The 24,500-nt window shown below is 33.3% G+C and overlaps 2 protein-coding genes across 2 annotated transcripts; one reads left to right on the top strand and one right to left on the bottom strand.

Moving 5' to 3' along the window:
- The first annotated feature begins 1,809 nt into the window (after nucleotides 1-1,809).
- On the top strand, nucleotides 1,810-16,667 carry LOC144853833 (uncharacterized). The gene is made up of 10 exons (XM_078711683.1): nucleotides 1,810-2,006; nucleotides 9,263-9,314; nucleotides 9,409-9,467; nucleotides 9,615-9,688; nucleotides 9,930-10,006; nucleotides 10,482-10,552; nucleotides 12,130-12,236; nucleotides 12,378-12,442; nucleotides 15,112-15,203; nucleotides 15,469-16,667. Exons 1-10 carry the CDS (start codon nucleotides 1,943-1,945, stop codon nucleotides 15,627-15,629), a joined length of 822 nt encoding a protein of 273 aa, XP_078567809.1. The 5' UTR covers nucleotides 1,810-1,942; the 3' UTR covers nucleotides 15,630-16,667.
- On the bottom strand, nucleotides 16,549-24,395 carry LOC144853819 (BTB/POZ domain-containing protein 2-like). Its single transcript, XM_078711667.1, has 5 exons — nucleotides 24,305-24,395; nucleotides 18,555-19,606; nucleotides 18,297-18,384; nucleotides 17,876-18,022; nucleotides 16,549-17,604 (listed from the first exon to the last, which is right to left on the bottom strand). The coding sequence occupies exons 2-5, from the start codon at nucleotides 19,586-19,588 to the stop codon at nucleotides 17,446-17,448; spliced, it is 1,428 nt and encodes a 475-aa protein (XP_078567793.1). The 5' UTR covers nucleotides 19,589-19,606; nucleotides 24,305-24,395; the 3' UTR covers nucleotides 16,549-17,445.
- Nucleotides 24,396-24,500: the final 105 nt, after the last annotated feature.

Genomic DNA, 24,500 nt, shown 5'->3' with positions numbered 1-24,500 from the left:
ATAAAGTTCATTTTGATTCATAATACATAAAAAAAATCGGTTGTTAATAAAGGTTACTAACTGTAATAATAATAATATTTAATTTAAAATAATAATTTGAATAAAATGTCCTCGTTTGTATTTTGAATAAAATTGTGTTGCGTATTGTTTAGCATTTTCTAGTGTCTGTGTGTGTATTGTTTGTAATTCAAGTTGCTATTGTGGGTCCTCCTAAATACCAAGACCTACCAAGACCTACCAAGACCTACCAAGAACTACCAAGACCTACCAAGACCTGTCAATTTAAAGTGTTAATTTAACGAAATATGATATATATAGACTTCTAATAGCATTTCCAACAATAAAACCTCAATTTTAGCGCTATATAGACACCAAAAATGTTAAATAATCGACAAGCTTCGCGTTCGCGAAACGAACTGAGTTGATGCATACATTGCGTCACAAATGTCCGTATTGCGTCAACTAGTATGACCTACCAAGAACTACCAAGACCTGTCAATTTAAAGTGTTATTTTAACGAAATATAATATATATAGACTTCTAATAGCTTTTCAAACAATAAAACCTCAATTGTAGCGCGATATAGACACCAAAAATGTTAAATGTAGGCCTACGACCCAGTAGGCCTATGACAGGAGAACTGCGTCGAGTGTCAGTGAGCCATACTAGTTGACGCAATACGGACATTTGTGACGCAATGTATGCATCAACAACTCAGTTCATTTCACGAAGCTTGTCGATTATTTAACATTTTCGTAACATTTTTGGTGTCTATATCGCGCTGAAATTGAGGTTTAATTGTTGGAAATGCTATTAGAAGTCTATATATATTATATTTCGTTAAAATAACACTTTAAATTGACAGGTCTTGGTAGTTCTTGGTAGGTCATACTAGTTGACGCAATACGGACATTTGTGACGCAATGTATGCATCAACTCAGTTCGTTTCGCGAACGCGAAGCTTGTCGATTATTTAACATTTTTGGTGTCTATATCGCGCTAAAATTAAGGTTTTATTGTTGGAAATGCTATTAGAAGTCTATATATATCATATTTCGTTAAATTAACACTTTAAATTGACAGGTCTTGGTAGTTCTTGGTAGGTCTTGGTAGTTCTTGGTAGGTCTTGGTAGGTCTTGGTATTTAGGAGGACCCGCTATTGTTGCGTTGAATCGATTGTGTTGAGTTTGTGATGTCAACGCCCTAAGTTGTCTTCATATCTAACGTAATGTTATTAATTATATGTTGATTTAATTGCGAACATGATGACATTCCGCAACGAAACCGCTATATTTGTTTGAAATAGTGTTACCGGTAAATTAAAAAAATAACTTATCTAAAAAAACTAATTCTTTAAAAAAGAATTGAATTTAATAAATATGATATTTAAACATTATTGAACTTAACTATATAGGTTTACTACAGTATTAGTACTAGGGAGAGTAGATTTTAATATAATAATAGTAATGTGCTGCTCTTGCAGCATTTATTTTGTCCAATTCCAATTCTTTTCCTTACACTTTTTTACTGTATACATTTAAAAAATATATAAAAAACCCATTATGTTTACACAATATTCATTATTAAATATTAATACATAAATAATTAAAAACATCTATCTGTTAATATTTATTAAGTCACATACGTCAAAAGTCATTTCAATCTGAAAAAAAAAGTAACACAATTGTATTAAACCACAAGTCGTTTTGATTGTACTTTGTATGACAAACGGCACACGCGGCGTTTCATACATTCAATTGGCGTTTCATACATTCAATTGTGTTTCAATTGGCGGCCGTTTCTTCAGTCGGCGGCCGTTTCACGCTTCGCTTCCAGGTCGATCCACACCACACTGTCACGTACCAGCACGAGCACACAGGGTCAGGTATAGCTCCACAGGTGGGCTGATACCGGAAGACAGCTGAGTTAAGCAACACTGAAAATGTCAACGCAAGAATACATAACAATTCATCAGGGAAACTCTTCAGTTTCTGTACATCTTCATGGTAAATGTGTATAATATTATTTGGCTTAGCAGAAATATACAATTAATTACAGAACAGGGCCCCACCCAGAGCAGACCCAGGATTTTGTGAAAGGGAGGAGGTGGGAGCAACTGTAGAGAGTCCACACGTCACCAACCCTGGAGACGATTTTGAAAATATAACACCTCTAAATGGTCGGAAATGGCACTCTCATAAAATAATAATATAAATATATTAAAAATTGATATTTTAAATGTATATGAAAAAGGTACTAGGCCTAGCCTATTAAAACTAAAAGGTTTATTATCTAATAGGCTTATTTTGAGCAAAAACGTAACAACAGGGCGCTTCGCGCAAGTCAGCTTTTGGACAGCAGAAAAAATGTGCTTCTCCAGGGCCGTCGACAGGGAAGCGAACTTTCTTAAATGACGCCCCAGAGGTAGCGGGACGATTCGGCACTGAGACGATTCAGCCCAGGACAAAATTTTTTTGTCACGCGAATGAGTTACGCCCTCTGTTGGCCGCTTAGCGAATGCACGAAATAAACAAAGTTTTCGAAGTAATAAATTGAATATAAAATTAGGTTTTTTTGAAAAAAAAATGAATATGAATTTGGTCCAAAGTGAGACGTTTCGGCCCACAAAGTGGGATGTTTCGGCCCAAAAGTGGAATGAATCGTCTCAGGGCCGAATCGTTCCGGATTCCACCCAGATGGCCGGAAATGCTACTCTCGCACATAAAATTCATGATAAATGGCACCTCTAATTTACAGGAAAAGGCACTCTCAAGCAGCATGCTACCAGTACCAATGACCAAAATGATCATACTTTTCCCCTCCAATAAACACACTAAAAGGACGATAACATTTTGTTGCCGATTTCATTCACTCAGTATGTAAAGTATAGGAGCAAGAAAATACTTTAAACTTTTTCTTATATTAAAAAAAATGTAATTGCACATTTTACGGTGAAATATCGATGTGCACAGCGTACAGAAGTACTTGCAGGAAAGAATATTGCGCGCGCGTGCGCTAGTACATTATAAAGTTCGATTGATTGATTTTGGAATGAAACATCCCATAACTACGTCCTGTTAATAACAATTATGTAATATTTTCAATTCATAATGCATGCTTTGATGACTAAATAAAATAATAAAGTGTCGAGGATATATTTGTTAATATATTGAATAGGGTATGAACAATAATAAAATAATAAAGGCAAATTATTACAAATGAAATGATGAACGAGTCTCTGAAAGTTTGTGTCAAAAACACACAGAGAGCCATATACTGTATAAAAAGAGGAGTGAATTTGTGTGTTTTTTGTATTGGTTCATGCTTTGATGTATCCTGACTTGCATGTAGGTCCTAGCATTTATTCTTTTGTTATTATAGACACAATATATATATGTTACCAAATTAATACCATTAATCAAATTAATTACTAAAATAAAAACGGAATATAAGCGTTATTTCATAGACAAAAAAATCTGAAAATAATGCATGAACTACAGGAGAATTTATACAAAATAGACGCGCGCGCCCTCAGCGTGCGAATTCTTTGACACAAAAATGGCTTCTAATTTTCAATGTCGTAACTCTTTATATATATGGCTCTGCTTACAATATCATAGCCTTAACTATATGCTATCATTACATCTCCCTTTTTTTAAAATTAAAAAGTTAATTACTGTTCATCTAAATCTACTAACTAACAAAACTCTAACAATATCTTTTCCTTTGTTCACAAAACAAAACTATTACATCTTTCTTCTCTTACATATATATCCTAACAATCTTTATTTACAAAAACCTCAACAGGCAAAAGCTCTTTCCTAACATACATACAGTACATTACATATAATGCTGTTTATGTTGTGCTCAGAGGTAGACTATTCTCAGGCACACAATTTAGGGGTTATTCTGCCCTTAGTTCACAAATCTAGTTTTGTCAATTGTTTTCTGTTGCGTTTAGGGTAGCGATGTGTTTCTTGTGTGGTGTTTGGTTCTATTATATGTGACATCTGTGAATCCTGCGAACTTGTTACTTTAATGATATCTCTGCGATTGCGTCTATAATATTTTCCATCGCTTTCAACTGTGTATGATCGTGGACTTTCTTGTTTCTCAACGATTGTTGCTGGTTTCCACTGACAATCTTTTCGCACATAAATTTTATCTCCAACTTTAAGTGTCTTTAGCGGTTTTGTTCCTTTGTCGTAATAGTTCTTTTGTTTTGCTTTGTTTTGTTTTAATTGTCTCATGTTGTTTGTTACTTTTGGTTTCAGCAGTTTGATAGACGTTGGTAAATGTGTTTTTGTTCTAAGGCCCATTAGCATTTGTACTGGTGATGGTAATCCATCTCTAGGTGTATTGCGGTAACTTAATAGCGCTAAATATGGATCTTGTTTATCTTCTTTCGCTTTTTTGAGTATCATTTTTGCGGTTTCAACTGCTTTTTCGGCTCTTCCATTTGCTTGCGGATAAAATGGGGATGCTGTTGTATGTTTAAAATCATACGCTTTGCCAAAAGTTTGGAATTCCATTGACGCAAATTGTGGTCCATTATCAGAAATTACTTCTTCTGGTATCCCATGTCTAGCAAATTGTTGCTTGCAAAATTTTATAACTGAGCTAGATTTCGTGCTTTTTAACATGTTTATTTCGAAATATCCTGAATAATAATCTACGATTATTAGGTATTCCTCAGCTTCTAGTGTGAATAAGTCCATGCCCACTTTCTGCCATGGTCTTGATGGTATTTGATGGGCTACCATTGGTTCTTTTTGGTTTTTCATTCGGTGTTTTAGGCATATTTCACATTTTCCTACTGTGTCTGTCACTTGGGCATTTATTCCTGGCCAGAAGATTAAATCTTGTGAAAGTTTCTTTGTTTTTTCAATACCTTGGTGACTAGCATGCAATTTACTCAACATCAGTTTACGTTGTGTCGCTGGTATGATTAATCTGTTATTTTTGAATAGCATATCTCCTTCTATTAAGATTTCATCTCTATAATCCCAATATGGTTTAACGTCTGGTTCTAAGATAGCTTTGTTCTCTGGCCATCCATTTATTGCTACGTCCTTTAATTTACTTAAAGCTGTATCCTTTACTGTTTCATTCTTTATTTCAACAAGTCTTTTTTTTGTCATTTGTTGGTTGTTAATCATGTAAAGCGGAATGCTAAACTGTTCTGTTTCTATATCTGGTAGATGATTTCTACTCAATGCATCTGCTATATACAACTCTTTGCCTCTCTTATAAACTAGTTCCAGCTTGTATTTCTGTAACTTTAATAACATTTTCTGTAGTCTTGGTGGTGTTAGTGCTAGTGCTTTTTTCATTATCGATTCTAAGGGTTTATGGTCGCTTTCTACGATAAATTCTTTGCCTTTACAAATATTGATGGAAACGCTCACATCCAAAAACTACAGCTGCTAATTCTTTCTCTATCTGTGCATATCTTGTTTGAGGCTCTGTAAACGCTTTTGATGCAAACGCTATCGGATGTTCATTTTGCAATAATACTGCGCCTACACCTGTGCTTGATGCGTCAACACTTACTGTCACCGGTTTCTCTACATCATAATATTGTAAAACTGGCGCCTCTGTTACTAAGCGCTGCAACTGTCCAAAACTAATCAATCATGTTCTGCTTGCCATTGCCACATAGTATTTTTCTCTAACAGTTGTCTTAATGGTTTGGTTACATTACTGTTGAGAAACTGTTGTAACTCTTTCTTATTATTAGGTTTGTGCATTTCTTGTACTGCTTTAACTTTTCTCTCATCTGTTTTTAAACCTTCAGATGTTAATGTGTGACCAATGTATTTTACTTCATCTAATCCAATTGAAATTTACATTTTTCTGGGTTTAATTTTAAATTTCTTTCTTTTGCTCGATTGAGAACTTTCTCAAGTCGTTCGTCATGTTGTTTCTTATCTATACCCCATACTAAAATATCATCCATTATGACTTCTGTACCTTCCAAATCTTCAAACATTTGGGTCATTACTCTTTGAAAAATCTCAGGGGCTGACTTAATACCAAAAGGTAATCTAGTGTATCTATACCTTCCATTAGGACTATTAAACGTACACAACTTTGAACTATCCTCATCTAACTGCATTTGCCAATACCCACTACTGGCATCTAAAGTGCTGAACACTTTTGCATTAGGTAGCTTAGTTATTACTTCTTCTATCGTTTTCATTGGGTAATGCTGTCTTTCAAGCGCGTCGTTCAAATTTTTTGGATCTATACATATACAGTAAGTACACTATCTTTATTTTTTTTTTTTAACTACTACCATACTGCTCACCCATTGGGTAGGGTCATTTTGTTTCACTATTACCCCTTTACTTTCCATATTATTTAACTCCTTTAATACTTTCTTTCTTATTGGAATAGGTACTGATCTTGGCGGATGAATTACCGGTTTTGCATCTTCTTTTACATGTAACTTTTGTACACCCCAAATACAACCTAAACCTTTAAATACATCGTATTTAGATTTCAAATCATTGTAGTCTTTCACAAGCCTGCAGTCCCAATACAGGATGAACTGCTTTATTCATGACTTGGAACTCTAATTCATAGTATTTATGTTTGTTTTCACAGAGTAGTGTTACTTTACCAACTGGTCTTATCTTTTCACCAGAATATGTTATATAAGCCTTGCATTTGTTTTATTTACTGGAATCTTTAATTCTTGTACTATACTTTCTGTTATCACATTACACTGAGCTCCAGTATCAATTTTCAACTTTACTACCTTATGTTTGCTATCACGGTTATAGATCTTTAAATTTACAGACCATTCTTTGGTGTTATCTTTATTCTCTAATGTATCCATTAGGAACTCTTCATCACTATTTGTACTATCACTATCTAGTACTTCTATTTTATTTTTCTTAGGCCTATATGGCTTTCTTTTATCTTTACTCCTACATTTTATAGCAAAATGATTATTTCTTCCACATGCTTTACATTGTTTGCCATATGCTGGACAATTCTTATACTCATGAGTTTACCACATTGCCTACAATCCCTTATAACACCAGTTTTATTGTATGAACTACTGGCAGCACTACTGCTAGCTTTTTTTTACTTATATTCAGTTTTAAGCTTATTTATTTCACTCTCTTCTATCACTTCGCTGTTGCCCGTTTTTGATGCATCTGTCATTACACATCTTTGTTTGCGGCTAATCTCTGCAGCTTGGCATATTTCTACTGCTTTCTGTAGCGTTAAATCATTTTCACAAAGTAACCTTTCTCTTACAGTATCACTTCTAATTCCTACTACTATTCTGTCCTTTATTAAGCTATCTTGTAAATTATCAAATTCACACGTTCTTGCTTTACTTCTTAAATCAGTTATGAATTGATCAAACCCTTCACCTTCCTTTTGTATTCTTGTATTGAACTTATGCCTTTCATACGTTATGTTTCTTTGGGGCTCAAAATGTGTTTTAAATTTCTGAAGAATTACCTCTACATCTTCAGCATCTTCGTCAGCTGTAAATACAAATGTGTTAAATATGTCTAGCACCTCCTCGCCTATTATTACATGCAATAGTGTACTACACTTTACTTTGCTGGCTTTCTATCTAGGCCACTAGCTGTAATGTACAACCCAAAATGTTGACTCCATTTTCTCCATTCTTCTGCCATATTACTATTGACATTTACTTTCAAAGATTCTGGAGGTTTTAATCGATTCATTCTGACACCATGTAATGTTACTTGTTTTAATAACAACACAGTTAGTAGTCGTGACTTGATTAGTGTTTCATTTATTACATCTGTACCATCTTTTTCTTGGTTCTCCTACATCAAGTGATGCCATTAGGCATTGCTCACTCAACTGTACACTAACTATAGAGGGCTCACTCTATACTTACAATATTCATAGCCTTAACTATATGCTATCATTACATAGGGGAAGTCCTGAAAAAAGCTCAAAATTCAATGCTTATTATAGCTCAATATTTATTTACATCAATTTTTGTTGAGAAAATTAAATATATCAATATAAATAGGTATTGATACAGTTGAGTACGTATCGGTGGGTGGCCTAGAAAAAAATTTGGTTGCTATAATGTAAACTACAGTACACAGTTACCATAGTCAGTGTACTATTATTATTAACGTATCCTCTATGATGATGATACACTATACTATATAGCCACATATACTGTAGGTAACCATGGCGTTCCATTTTTGACGTATTACACAATAGGTAGGCCTACGTGGTTGTCTGGCGGTGTCCTTTGTACAAATCGTTCGTGCCCCAGCTCGCTCCCACGCGTCAATATCATGTTACATCCAGGGACCAAAATGTGTTTATTTTTCAGGTGAAAATAGGCAATTAATTCGCAACTCTTTATTTACAGACACATATCTCAACGACATTGATCATTGTAACAGTAACAGTATGTCTTTTGTTTAATCTCGGCAACAGTTACAACTGTATGGGAAAAGAACAGGAAATTTTGGGCGACGGCAAAGTTACAACATTGCATGCAGTATGCATATACGAGGGGCTGGGTGGTGCGCCCAGACCCTGGTTAGTCTGCACGGACAGATTTTTAAGTTAATATAATTTATTGCGTATTAAATATAATACAAAATATATACTGTAGTCCGTTTTTTACTCCTTTTTTTACAATTTTCTTTTCCTTTCGTTGTTTTTTTTTTTACAAATATAAGGGGCCCCCTAAATCCGCCCCTGCAATTGCATATCGCAACTTTAGTTCTTCACTCAAAATATAAATATTAAAATAACCTCCACCTGGCCTCCAACCCAAATACAGTACTGTGCATAAAATAGTAGTATAGCGATTGTTTTAGGGTTCCCGCTCCCCCAACCAACCCCCCCCCCCCCCCCTACCGACATGTGTCCTGTCTCAGTTGAGTTTAATGCTCGAGAACACATCAAGGCTTAGTATCCTGTTTTCAAAAAATCCTGTATCGTATTTCCAAATTGCCAAATTTTTATTATTTTGATACAGAAATAATTTACTCTAATATATATCTGTGAATCACATTTGTTTTACCGGTATAATTACAAAAAATAGTGACACTCTTTCCACTTTTATTCAGACTTTTTAAATCCAAACTTTAAATATTTGAAGGAAACTTAAAAAATGTTCCTTCATTTGATACTGTAATGTGTTATTTATTAATTTTTAGAAATAAAATGGAAAATTGACTAACAGCTAGGAACACATGAAATTGAATCATGATACATATGATCATTGCTTTTGTAGGTGCAACTGTGACATCATGGAAATGTGATGGACAAGAAATGCTGTTTGTGAGGTTTGTATGGTCCCTCATTGTTTGTAGCTTTATAACCATTGAACAAACAATAAATTATACAAGTTATAATTACTTTTTTCATTTCATTTTATAGCAAAAATGCAATTTATAACAACAAAAAGGCAATAAGAGGAGGAATTCCTGTTATTTTTCGTAAGTTATTGAATTGATTTAAATTATAAAATAAATTATCACTGAAATCATGTATCTTAACATTAAATTCATAATTTTGGATTTTTCATATATCTGGTAGTGATGTACACTAGGGCTATTTTAGTTTCTAAATTTTAATCATTCAAGCTAATTTTGGTCCATGGGAACTTGGTCCTCAACATGGATTTGCACGAACATCCAGATGGACACTTAAAGAAACAGTAAGTATGATAAGAGGAAATTAAGCTTGCCACGTTCATTATAGTTAAAAGGTGGAGACTGGTTTTATCAAAAAGGGTTGGCGATCGGGATCAAAGAGGGTCAGAAACCCGGACTTTCCGTAAGTCTTAAGTTAATTGTCTTTTCCATCATGTCGCAAGTGTTCCTTTACAAATGCCACAGTGATTCTTTTGTTTTAATTAAATCTGTAAAATTAGATTTATGATTTTTTACCTAACCTAGAATGAAAACAGTGATGAGTCTAAAGCTGTTTTTACTTTGCAAGATTCTGAAGAAACCCATAAAATGTGGAACTACAAGTATGTATCACTTTTTAAAATGTGATATTATATTCTAAATCCGTCTAAACATTTTTTGTAAATTTCAATATTTCAGCATCATCTTTTTAGGATATTATTGCCTCCAAGTCTATCCCATTTTCAAACACCAATTTATGTGTTTTTTAAAAATTATTTTGTTTATTTTTGATAAGGTGATTTAGGGGAGGGTGTAATTTTTCTTGAATCTGCTGTTGATTTATAAATATATTAGAGGCAAGGCTTATATACATTTTATTTACCTAGGAGGTATATGTAGTCGATTGCGTGTCACACACAGCAGCATTAAGACACAAAGATAAAAAAAATTTTTTTTTTTTTCCGGTGAAATCTTATGTAGGAGACTTTTACAGTAGGCGGAGGTATGCACTCTAGGAGTGGTGTTCTAGTTAGTAAATAATGTTATCATTATAATAGGAAGTGAAACAGAATTCAATAATATTTATTATTCTTTTAGATTTTGTGTCAGTTATATACTGTTGTTAAGAAAAAAAGAATTTGAGGCCAGATTGCAAGTTGAAAATATAGGTAAGAGTGCTCTATGTTGATCATTCATTGCTGGTTCTTTGGATCTATTGTAGGTTGATTTTTGGTTATCTGCAACAAAGATCATCAACATCATCTTCTTTTTTTTCTGTAATTTTTGTGTCTTGCGTATCTCTAAAACTTGCAAACATGACAGTTCGTAACTTTCTCAACATATCGTCAGTCACATAAAGTTGTGCAGCTACCACTTTCATGACGTTTACAATTGTGCAACGAGACTTACGCATGATTTTATGAATTTTGCGTTTTTAACATTAAGGTTGAAAACGAAATAACATTTTAAATTAAAACTTAGCAAAAGTGTAATTTATATCATGCGCTAACTTTCCGTGTTTCATGTAATTTTAAGCATGTAAAAATTACATGAAACGCGTAGAAAGTTGATTAGAAATTGATTTTTCGCACGTAGTATTAAAAACATAATTTATATTATAATAATAATAACTTTTTCTAGTAATTTTACCAAATTTTAAACATTTCGACTTAAAATCATGTCATACGAGCACGTCAAATTAGACAATTTGTGTGCGTTTTTGACGAAAAAGTTCATCAAAAATTTGGTCTTTTTTTAAAAAGTCGTAGTGTCTAAAATAAACCATGGAGTACTCCATGAATAAACGGTGAAATTTATTTTTATTACATATTCTGGAAGGTGATGAGTTGTAGATATCAGATCATGCATCAATATAGCTAACCAGACATTGTAACGTCTTCATATGGCCACTTGAATATGAAATATAGGATATTTGTCTCTTTCGTCATAGCTATCACATTTGATAGAACAAATCTCCATTTATGCCTATTCCATTTTCCCCCAGAATTTGATATTGTATAGTTCAATCAATTATCTTTCGCATGATTTACCATTTTTAAAATTTTGATGACGTCACCATGTTAAAAAAGTGAATTACTTGGGTGACTTATTTTCATCATTACAGTAAATTTCAATATGTTATAGCTCCTCAGAATGAAAAGTGATACTCATGATTAAAACGTTTTCTGGAAGCTGTTGAATTGTAGATACGACTTCATGTACACATTTTGCGCATCGGATGTTGTGACCTCATCATATGGCCAGTTGAATTATAAAATTTTCATCTTTTGCGTCATAGTAAACAAGCGCGCATCTATATTCCACATATCCAAATTTCATCAACAAATTAATATGTTGTTACTCAGATAATTCCCTTCCAAAATTGCTATCTACGTGTTTCATTTTGATGACGTCATCATGTTAAAAATTGGAATAAAAGGCGGGTCCCATTATTTTCATGCATGCTGCACTGTACATAGTATGTATACAGTATATAGTGTATACTGTATATCAAAATAGAGACAACAACTAACAACATTTTACTTTCTTCAGGTCACAATGGCATAATCGTTTTTCTGTGCACAATATGCGCGGCATATAACCTAACTCATCCATAGGGATGAGTTCAAATCTAGTTACTAATTCTGTTCGAGAAAGCCTTATGCCATGGACAGGCTAAGTTTTCCAGTACCATATTATGGTAAATTAATTTTTATTTATTAACATACTATCTGGAAACTACCAGGCTCTGAAGAATTTAAGTTCACTACTCTTCTACACACATACTTGTCTGTTTCCGATGTCAACAAGTCAACAATCTCAGGTCTTCAAGGACTGCAATACATTGATAAGGTAGGACCAAGCATAAATTCATCAACATGAATAACTTCAGCTAGATACTGCAATGGTTATTATTTATTATTCTAATTTCTGGAGACAAGCCACAAGAAAAAAACCATATAAGTTTATTAAAAAAATGTTTTCTGTTTTAAGGTTTGTGGCGGGAAAACCTTCACAGAAGACCGGGAATTAGTTGGTGTACAGGAGAATTACGACAGGTAAGAATAACTATACTTTTAACGATGAACTAGATTTCCCGGAAATGCAACATGCACATTAAAATATATGAACATCAACAATTTTTATGCCATCTTATGACATGAATTAAATAAGTTTACAGTGTTGAATTGTACCTATTTTGTATCATACAGCATATTACAGTATTTACAGAATACACAATATATGTTATATACAGTGTAGCATAGATGAAATTATGAGACCCATCTTAGATAATTATAATTACATCAATAAACATTTGAAGAATTTTGGGCACGTAAAAGTGAGATGCGCTCTCTTTTAAACTGGCCATATGATGACGTCATGCCATCAGATAGACAACATTTTTATATGAATTCATCTATATATAAATTTACGTAAGGGCAAAATTCGGTAAATCGCGCGTTATTTCTAGAATGTTTATTCGATGGTATATAAAGTTGGTTAGAATCTCGGTACTGATTTTAACCACCTGATGTAACCCTGTTTATTTATTAAATTGAGTTAGATAATTAGTTATTGACAATTAAAACAAATTTAGGTTCAACGATTTGCCCCAAATAGGGGTGTTTTCCGATCGTGGTATACACTGTCTAATGGATGTCAATCTTGAAAAATACCCACACACAATAATACGAGGACGCTTCGCATTTTCCTACCTCTTCCTACGATAATTGTTTTTAATATCTGAAAACTAGTTGAACAGCTCGAGTACAGTATCATAATGTTGAAGACAAGATATTATAAAGCGTTTTTTAACAACATTTATGATTTCAACATTAGATTTTCTACTCAATTTCAATTCTTGGCGGTCAAGTAATTCCCGGGTTTATGATAAGTTCACCTTGCAGCAACATGGTTTCAACTATTTTCTCTCTTTTATACACAAGGGAGCAGTTAAAATAATAGATTTGACCCTAAAGGTGACTGGAAACAGGCACTTTCCATCAATCAATACAGTGTCCCTTTGGAAGACGGAAGAAAAAAACAGATACTATAGTAGGACTGGAGCTTTTAGTTGGCCATTAGTCATAGCCATTTTAGTTTTTTGTTTATTTTAGGAACGGACCGCGCGTGTGAAAGGTACAGTAGTTAAAAAATAAAAATTATACTGCAAATTAATAAAGATCAAATTAAATATACGGCATAAAGAATCGGAATATATTGTGGGGAATAGTATTATAAAATTACATAGGGAGATTTGATGATAAGACATTAATCGAGTGAAATCCCGATAGCTGAGTTTTATTAAGTAAGCTGGCAGGAATAACTGTAGGCTATCTGTGTCCTGTTAGGACCGACATGTCTGCCCATGTTGCAAGCCGTAATGTCTTCTTTCTTGGGCCGAAACAGCCCACTCTGTCACGGCAGTTAGTTTCAAAAGATGTTTAAATTAAATAATGTATTAATACTTATTAGGATGATATTTATTTGAATAAACGCCTCTCCAATAAAACATCACTTTAAATAATAATACCCCATGGGACTCATTTTAAGACAAGTTTCTCCTTCGGAAGTATGCCTAATTCCCAGTGTGCTAATTTTAGTTGACTACATTAATCATCGTGTCTATTTATTCATTTCTGAAAACGACAATTTATTTATAGTCCTGCGGTACGTACATTTGAAATCGCCAGTTTTTTTACGCTGAAATTACTGTGTAATCAAGAACCATCTAGTATCTACAATTCAGCTTCCATAATAAGTTTTAATCATGTGGGTCACTTTTCATTCCGATGAGTTATAACAGATTAAAATATACTGTATAGATGAAATTAAGTAACTCACGTTATTCTAATTTTTTTATATGATTACGTAATAAAAATTACAATTTTTGTAACTCATGTGAAGGAAAATTGATTAAAAAGAATATATTAAAATCTAGGAGAAAATGCGCGATGTGCTCTATTAAATTGGATTAATTAATTAATCTATTTTTAAAATTTGAGTGGCCATTTTAGGGTGATGTCAGAATATCCGGTAGGTACAAATTTTACACGAATTAGTATCTACAACTCATCAGCTTCCATAATAAAATGTAAAACACCAGCCATCCTGAGGAGCTATAACTGATTAAAAATAGGTATATTTGTGCACAAACTACAGTACTTATTTTTAGCACACAGTTATTAAAGTTTAACGTGCACGTGTGTCGTTAATTTGCAATCAAAATGAATGAAATCTGCTACAGAAGCAAAAACAAAAATCTATTGCAACAAATATTTGTCTACGCTTTGTTCGAGCTGTGCGTCCAAGTATGTGCGCAAAATGCATACAAATTTAGACAATTTTGAAATCCTTTAAATGGCTGGAAATTTACACGAAATTGATTAGAAATTAATTTTGCGCATTTTGAAATTTTAAATACTCGTACTCGCGTAATTTGTTTCTGACAAAGTTATACGATGTTATGTTGACAAAAGTTAGAGATACATGTGACACAAAATTCAGGGAAAGAAAGAAGAATAAGATAGAAAAAAAAAAGATCCGGACAATAATAAGTGGTTATCCGCCAAGATAACCAAATAAAAATAATAGTATAATGCGATTCTCATTTAAATTTAAAATATGAATAGAGCAGAATAGCTACTGTAGATCAACTCACTATTATGCCATTGAGTTAGATAGTATACTAATATATTAGTAATTGTATTGTGTTATTTGAATTTAGGGTCTATATGTCAACACCTAACACCCATGTGGTTACAAATTCCACTGGTGGACGAAGCATTCGTATTACAAAGACTAATTTTCCTGATACAGGTACAGTATACATGCATGTTTATTAAGTCTACTAAAAATGGCTTGTTTGTCAAACACATTAATACCATACACACATTATGGTAAAGGAAAAGCTATGGTCATATATTCCACTCTATGCAATTTGTAGTCATTTTTTGTTTATTATATTATGCAAAGTTTACAATATTTGCACAATTTGTTTACCTATAGCTACAGCATAATATAGCATTGTTTTAATAGACCATGCTTATTGATTGATGCCACTTTTAATATTTATATTATTCAGTGGTTTGGAACCCATGGATTGAGAAAGCTAAAGGAATGTCAGATTTTGGAGATGATGAGTATTTGTGTATGCTCTGTGTTGAAGCTGGCCATGTTGCTTCACCCTTGACCCTTTCAGCTGGTTGTGTTTTTGAAGGAAAACAAGTTCTTTCTATCTGTTGAATCAAATCTTTAAAATTTGTCCGAAATAAAATGTGCAGTTACTAGAACATAATTTCCAATGGACAAGGGTGATAACTGGAAACGAAACACAAATTACATTTAACTTGCATAAGAATATTATTTAAGAGTGTGTACCCCTACCCAATCTGTCTGAGCACCTTTCTTTCAATCCAATACTGAAGAGCTTTTCAATTACTACATAAGACCGAAGAACTATTATACTGTGTCATTGGTTGACTGGGCATAGAATGCGCAGAATAAATTATCATGAAATAATTAGGTCCTCAAATCGAAAGCTCAATATTATAAGGTTAGGCTACTTGTCTTTTCATAGCTTTCTTTCAGTACTTGGCATACAAAGGTAAAGTAATATATTAAGAATATTTTTATGTTGATATGTTGTCTTTATTAGATTTTGATTTGGTTTTATCACATACTATACTATGCATATTGTACAGTACAGTATATCATTTGTAATGTACAGAGTGTTGTATGATACTTTAGGATAATAACCATCCATATGTTTTTAGTATAAATTTCTTCCTGACACTATCTTATTACATTATGTAGTAACTATCATAGGCACAAAGCTTACTGTATGTTATATACATGTTATAATACTAGTCTTAAGGCTGATATAAGCTACAGGGCAAGACAAATCTACATTTTCCCTCCCTGCATTACATTTTTTACATTACCATAATATAATCACATTTACATACAATTGCTTAACTCTCAATGTTAGATGTTCTTAATAGTATAGTTATTATTATTAATACATATTTTCATTTTTACAAGAGATTTCCAAACAATCAAAATACTGTGCACATAAAGCTTACAGTATATACACTGTAATAAACTGACTAAAACAGAACAAAAATATTATTTTACAAAAGGTTGTGGTTGATTACAATTTCTTGTTTTGTTTTGTGCCTTATCTTTAGTAAGTTTTATTCTCAAGACTTGTGGGCAGAACTGCATCTGGGTGGGAACATTCATTTAACATTGACAATAAATAAATTTATAATTTTTCAAAGAGTTAGTGTCGTGTGCTTTGTAAACAATACTAGGGATTCAGATGCTCAACACAAATTAGTTTTGAAGTAATTCTGTACATAAAAAATATTGTTCTCATCCAATTCCTATCTATACAAAAACAATATATTATTCTTGGGAGATGTTTTTTTACTATGATAGTTTCATAGGTCCTAAACATTTTTATACATTAATGTATCCAACAAATTAAAACTAACAAACAGTTACTAATCTAATTGATATCAATAAACCATCTTGTTTGAACAAGAATTATAAACATAAAGAGCAAGTAAAGTAATGAGTACCACTTTAGCTTAATACTAATAGTACCAATATACTGTATCCACTACAGTATTTTGTTTTTAGACTTTTTTAATTCACCAATTCATACACCCACACATTCAGGGGAGGATCCAGGATTTTTTAAATGATGGGGCACTTACATGTAATATTAATGTTTTTTTTGTTAACCTGCTCTTTTTCACCAATTTTATCAATAATCTGTCAAAAACTAACATTTTTTGGGAGCATGACATTAAATCGCTCCCCTGCAAATTTCATTCTTCTTATTACATATTTTCATCACAACCACCTGAGGTTCATCACAACCACCTGAGGTTAAGCATCTGTCTCTCTAAAAATTATTTTGGTTTAATGGTTTGTTCGGTGGCAGAAAATATATGTCAATCATGTTTCATTGAAATCATACTTATTTTAATTAAAAACGGCTCCCCTTATAACATGATGTGGTGGGGCTTTATCTTTGGATTCTCTATTAAATTCACGTATAGAAAATAATTTCTGGGATTTGTCCATCTTCGACCGATGTTCCATTGTTGTTGCCGGAGGCGTAGCTAAACTGAAACACAACTTTGCCATTTGGAAGAGATTCATGAATCATTTTACGCTTGCCCTTTGTACCATAGTAAGAATCAGGACCCTATAAAAAAAAATAAACAAAGTCAGTAGTACAAATGCAACAATAAGAAAAAATGCCAGTCTCCTATTAAATGTTTTGCTGTATTTTGACAGAAAATCAAGCTTTTATTAAATTGTACAGACTTTTTACAAACCTTATATTACATAATGTTGTATTGTTGATACATACAATCAGCTCATGCTAGCTGGGTCACCATTTTAAAATATGGTGAAATAAATAAAGAAATGTGTTGTGATAGTCAAGAAATATTCTACTGTGCCAGCAGACTTACCTTTAAGGTAGCACTGGCTATATAGTTAACGTTAGGTTGGATTTCAATGGGCTCTTTAAACATAACACGAAATGTAGAGTCTGAGCCATCACAGCTAAATCCAGTGTCATTCTGACCAAGTAAATTGTCTGTGTCTGCATGAATTATCTAAAAATATAAACAATTTGATTTGTTAATGTTAATAGTAGTGCCCTTTTAACTGAAAACATGCTTTTTAGTCGAGTGCAACGCGACTCTAGAGGTCACTATGTCGGTCGGTAAACACTAACTTGAGCACGCGACTGCAGCCATGTATATGGCCTTGTTACTAGTAGCTCCTCAAATGAAAAGCTACTGAATATAACATTGTCCATATTCCTTAAAAAAATTATGAATATGTGCAGAAAGGAACGGGAATTCATATAAAAGTTTTGATTTTTACCTGTATATTAACTTGATAATCAGCAGGCCCATGAATTGAGCCATATAGTCCAAACCCAACAACGAAAATCCGCTTATGGACTAGAAATCTGCCAAAAAAATTATATGATTATTATAAAATCCAGCGAGAAACACCCTGTGGTACTTTAGCATGTTTGAAGTGTTGTACTTTGCAGACAGATTTAAATAATTATACTCTTCGTTCTAAAAACCAAAAACTTTTTTTTTGACCGGACTATAATATTATACATTATCATACCTAATTCTATCACTTGTTCCACTGTACCCCCACCTGCTTTCAATCTGGTGAAACCGTTGAATAATTTGTTCTTTTCCTGTCAAACAACACCTTGGTTTTGAAGGAAAATCTACACCAGGTTTTGGGTTCACTGTAAAATGTAGGAAAAGGTTGACAACTTCCTTGTCATCAAGGATACCAGACTGTGCAGGGAGACTTGCAAATTCTTCAATTGTCATAAGTGGAAAGCGAATTAATTTCAAAGCTCTTCCTAAAACCTGTCTTTTATTCTCGGATGTCCGAGCTAGTTCTTGCCGACTGCATTCGGCTTCTGACCAACGTACAATAGCTTCAAACAATTTACACTCGCGAATACCAAGCGTGTCACGTTCAAGCACGACGATCAATGTTTCCCAATCAATATCTGTGAATCCTTCGGCACTCAATGCTTCAGAGGTATTTTTATCGATCATTTCTAAACACAGAGCAGCGAGTTGTGGTTCATCAAAAAGTCGTGCTTGTGTCAATAACAGGAATGCATTATCAGACCCCAAGTTTTTTTTAAGAAAGTCAACACAGGCAGATTCAAGTGCTGGAACAGCATATTTTTTTGCTGTGTATAGTGTATGCATTACTGTCTCATGTCCTATCAATACTTCATCTGAGTACAAGAATTTCAACAAGGCTAGGAAAGCAGCTGGTTCAATGTCTGGCAATTCAACTTCAGACGATGTTGTGGCCATTCCGCCATTGAACATTGCATCAAATACTGCGCTTCCGACCGACAAAACAAACTTGTGGGCTGGTATTCGTTGTGTTTGCATTCCCTTGCCAACAATAAAGTGGACATCACTTAAGATTTCATTGTTGAACATGTAAGCAAAGCGTTCCTTTACACTGGTTTTACCGGCTTGCCAGTTGTAGGGGGCAGCTGGAGGATGGTGTACTGGTTGATGAATTGGGTTTGGAAGAGCTACTTGGGCTGCTGCAGCTACTGCCGGTGCTATAGGTATGTTTGCACCAAGATCAATGTTTTGTACCCTATCCCCAGCCATTTTATTGATTTGTGAAGCCTGAAGAGTGTAGAAAAAAAATTTATTTAATTTATATTATTATTTCTAAATTCTAATTAAGATTAAGAAACAAATGCATGGTAGACCATGTCGATATAAAACAATGGTTTTGACAAGGCACTTGGTTGACTGTGCCGATAAACTCTACTGTACACCAAATATAATTAAGGTTTATATTGCAAATAGCGTGGGAAGGAAATGAGGGCAGGCACGCTGTGTTTACAAGATTTGTTGTTTACTTTTTTTCATTTCTCACTAGCCGCTGTAAATTTGTTCAAAACAAAAGCATTTTTTTAGTATATAAAATAATAATCTAATAAATAAGAACACATAAATTAGGCATACATAAATCAAAGGAATCATAGATAAGGTTAGTGGCCTATTCCTTGTTATTGTTACATTATTATTTTGTGATTTTTCTTCATAAAAGTACTTGGTTGTGAGGTATTCACAATAAAGTAAGGTGTGGTATTCAAGATAAACAAGTAAACAAGTTGAAATACAAGACAGGTGTGATACGGAACTAGCACCAGCCTAGCTAGCTAGCTATACAGGCCGAGATAGGCTAACCTCCTTCCGGGTGCTGGTCAAATTTTTATCCATATCACTTAATTATTTTCCTTGATTACATATATTCGACATCAAGTGATTATTATTTCTATTTCGAAAAACATGAAAAGCATACATACATTTTATTGGTATAATAAGATTGTTTGAATTAACAACGCCATGTTTTAAGCAAAAGCCTGCAGGAGGGGTATGGGGTCGAATTAGATTTCATGCTACATGTTTTTGCTGACCGGGATTCCCCTTAATTATAAAAAAAACATGTTTTTCCATATTTTTTGTTATTATTTAATTCAGTGAATGATTATGAGCAATTTAAGTATCTTGGTGTTGTGCTTAAGAGCCATTGTCTATAAGAATCAAAGAAATATCAAAAATTGTGGCAGAGTCAAAAAAATGGATTTCTTTCAAATTTTGCACATGGTTATATAATGTGTTGAGAGAGATCAAATATCAAGTTTTGACAAATTTTGTCATTTTTTAAGGTTTTTTAAAATGGATATTGGTAGTACTTTCATAACGATATTTTTGTTTTGTTCATTTAATTATAAAAAATAATTAGTGACTGCATAATACCAATGCATTGTGTACCTATTTCATATTTTTTTATATATTTTTGATTTCATACCTTGGGACATACCATTTATTTAAAAAGGAGTGTTTTTCAGTTTTTTAAATTGTTAAAAACAACTAAAGTTTATTAATAACGCCCAAAGTGGTGTATTATTTAAGCTGATTTATTACAAATAGGTAGTTCTAATGTTCAATAAGTGATTTTTAAATAAAATACTGGGGTAATTTAAAAATCTACAAGCAGTGTTGTCAGAAACATAGGCATTTTTATATTAAAAAAAACATGGTATATTAGTAAAAACATTTTATTTTCTTTGATTTTAAACAATTGGTCAGAACAATTCTTAATGTTTTATATAATTCTAACTAGTTGTGTTTTGAGAAAAAAAAACAATATTTTTAAATATAGATTCTGTAATTCCCAGTTTTAATGCCATTTTCTAGGTTATACTTTTGAAATTTGAATAACATAACATAACATAAAGAGATGTATGTTATGTTTTACTTCTTCTATTTGCTAAATAAAATCCCACATGCCCATCCACCACCACTTCCGACTCCCCCTCCACCCCCAACAACCACAAAAAGATCAACTACAAATCTTGTGTCTATCATCCACTATAGAGTGTAAAATTCATGCAGTCAAGCACCACCCACACTGCCACTACCATCGCCCCAACCAATAGATGGATTCAAACTCCTCCCTCCCACTCTTTCTTCAAGCCACACAACCCCCCCCCCCCCCCCTCCAAGTTAAAAATTGCAATGCAAAAGATTGGACATAAAGTTAAGATCTTTAATTTGTTAGACCCTTGCCTCCAACCCCACTAAATATTTCAAAATCCTGGATCCACCAAAATTGAACCAATCAAAATGATATACTCAAGTATTGTCAACTCAAATATTGAAGCCCTGATGTGTAATGCATTTTTTACCATTTTTACATTTAAATGTTTTTGATAACCATTTCATTTAAGGTCAGCATGTAAAATATCACATTTTATATTAAATATTGGTTTTAAATTTGTTACAGCTGGTTAATTCTATATTTTTTTTACTGATTATTGTTGGATTCAGTAATTATTAATTGATAATTGATTATTATCTGATAATTATTTAATTTCGCTTAGTTATGCATAGCTACAGTTACTAATACTATGGTAACTAAAATTGAGATATTCTGTAGATTTTTTATACTATCTTATACAAATTTAAATTTTTAGATTATTAGCTGGCATGCCTGATTTGTATTTTCAAATTACCATTTCACAAGGTCATATTCGTAAGGACTTTCTTCTGTTAAGCCAGAGAATGTTTTTCCTCTGAAAACTTAAAAGCTTCAATATCATGTACAAAATATGTGAAATTCTTATTTTTTTGTAGCGTTATTAGAAGTGTTCTTTTATTCGGCTCAATTGTCTGGTTCTCGAATCTAACTTAAAGGGGAAAAAACAAACTAGCTAAAATTGTAAAGTGGGCCCGTAAAATAATTCTTTGGACAAGTAGTTCTCGAGAAAATGCAATTTCAGTTTACTTGTAACTTTAATTAAGACTGCTCGCCGGCTTTTGGAAAATTGTGTCCTATCTTTTAACACTAGCAGGTCTGAAAATAATACTAAATAAAAGTAAAAAGTTGTCCAGAATTGGAGCCCTAGTCCGGATTGCCTCCACAATTTAATGGAATGGTCCTTGACCACATATCTATCGTATTTTCATTTTTGTAAAGATCTTTTAATAACTTTTTAAGTAATCCTGCTAACAAACAGACAAATACACGCGATCGCCTACATATACCTCCTCCTTGTGGAGGTAAAAAATAAATGAAAAATTTAAACAATCATACATCATTGTTGCGTTGTCTATTTTACAACGATAAATGCATGTTTTTAAAGGGAAATCCCCGTTCAGCAAAAACATGTAGCTGTTATAGAGGAAACATCTGGTAAACTGTTTTATCGCCTAAACAAATCATCATTTCACTGAATTATTTAATAAAAAAATATATGGAAAACGATCATACGTCATTACTGCGTTGTCTATTTGACACCCTATATAAAAATTAAACGATGCAAGTAAGCCAGCCAATAGGTACGAGTAAGCCACAAAATGGGTACGAGTAAGCCAAATAATGGGTACGAGTAAGCCAACCTAGTAAGCCAAACAATTAGGTACGAGTTTGCATGGGTACGGGTTGGTTTGAGTACGGGTTAGCCAAAGTGGGTACGAGTTAACTAATTATTTGGGTACGAGTTGGCATGGGTACGGGTTGTTTGGTTATCAGATGATCGGGCCCAAGATGATCGGCTCCAGAAAATGTGGTCCAGATCAGTGTTGGGCCCGATCGTCTCATGCTGGGCCCGATCATCTTAGCGGAAAGCCCGATCATCTTAGCGCAGGGCCCGAAAATCAATCACGTCGAGCCTATGTAAATACGTGAACGTGATTGGTTGAAACTGCATCACGTGGCCACCGCTGCGAGGATCGTAAATCGTATATATCCTAGAGTACGATGATATTGACTGAGTAATTTTCGCGTAATTAAACATCAACAACATTGAACATCTGGTGATTCAGCTCCTTTGAGGAGACAAATTATTATTTATTCGGCCTACCTGATGATAATAATATTATTATTAATGTAGGCTTATTGATGGAAATTCTTTTGTTAATTTAAACGACCTAGGCCTAAGTGAATATTTTATTGCCAAGGAATCATTAATTAGTAATTATCTGTATATTATTCTTCGCAAGGTAAGGCGAATGCAACGCCTAACTATTATTACAAGGAGGCCTAGCTACACCCGACCCAGCAGTAGATATTCAACTTGTTGTTGGCTATGTAATATAACAGATATATCGAATTTTATATCAGTAAAATATAAGATTTGACAACCCCTTGGGAATGATATTATGTTTTCGGGGAATATGTTTTCGGGGAATATATGTTCTCGGGGAATATATATTCCCTCGAACAAAATATTCTGGGTTGTCAAATCTTATATTTTAACCTCTAAGCAGGCAATATCTGTATAATATTAAAATGATTACATTTAAACAATTTTAACATTTAATTAGTATAATTATAAACAATCATATTTTTATTACAATAAACGGTAATTTGGAAAAAAGCACATCCTCTCCTCATCTGTAATAAAGTAAATGAAATAATATCCTGGATTTATATAGCGCCTAATAATGTTGTGAAATCTCTAATAAGCGCCATAAAAAATTCCTAAAGTTGGTTTAATTGCGACCAAAATAAAACGTCCGCGATCGTCTTGTTTGTTGGGCCCGATCGTCTTAAAACCTTGTTGGGCTCGATCGTCTCACGCTTTGGGCCCGATAGTCTTACAATGGGCCCGATCGTCCGTGGTCCCCGATCGTCTGTTCCCCGTTGGTTTGGGTACGGGTTGACCAGCACCCGAAGACCTAGCTAGCTAGGCCTAGGAGATTAGACATTTTTAATACTTTAGTGCAGAAACAACAACAACTATGCCAACTATATGGCATGAGGAATGATTATTGAAACAGTATGTAAATTTTTTAAAATATAATTACCTATCAAAGGGTATTAAATAACAAAACTAAGTTCACATCACACCACAGGCCACAGGCGTTGTCGCCATATATTTTGTCAAAACATTTTTTTCTTCTCGATTGCATTGATTGGTGGTACGGTACGAAGCCCTAGAGGGGACATAATAAATACAGCAATGCCAAAAGGGTACGCACGAATTATTTCGCGATCTATTGT

The sequence above is a fragment of the Antedon bifida genome, chromosome 10 (assembly GCF_963402885.1).
Source record: "Antedon bifida chromosome 10, ecAntBifi1.1, whole genome shotgun sequence".
NCBI classification, from domain to species: domain Eukaryota; kingdom Metazoa; phylum Echinodermata; class Crinoidea; order Comatulida; family Antedonidae; genus Antedon; species Antedon bifida.
This window is presented reverse-complemented; position numbering and strand designations above follow the sequence as displayed.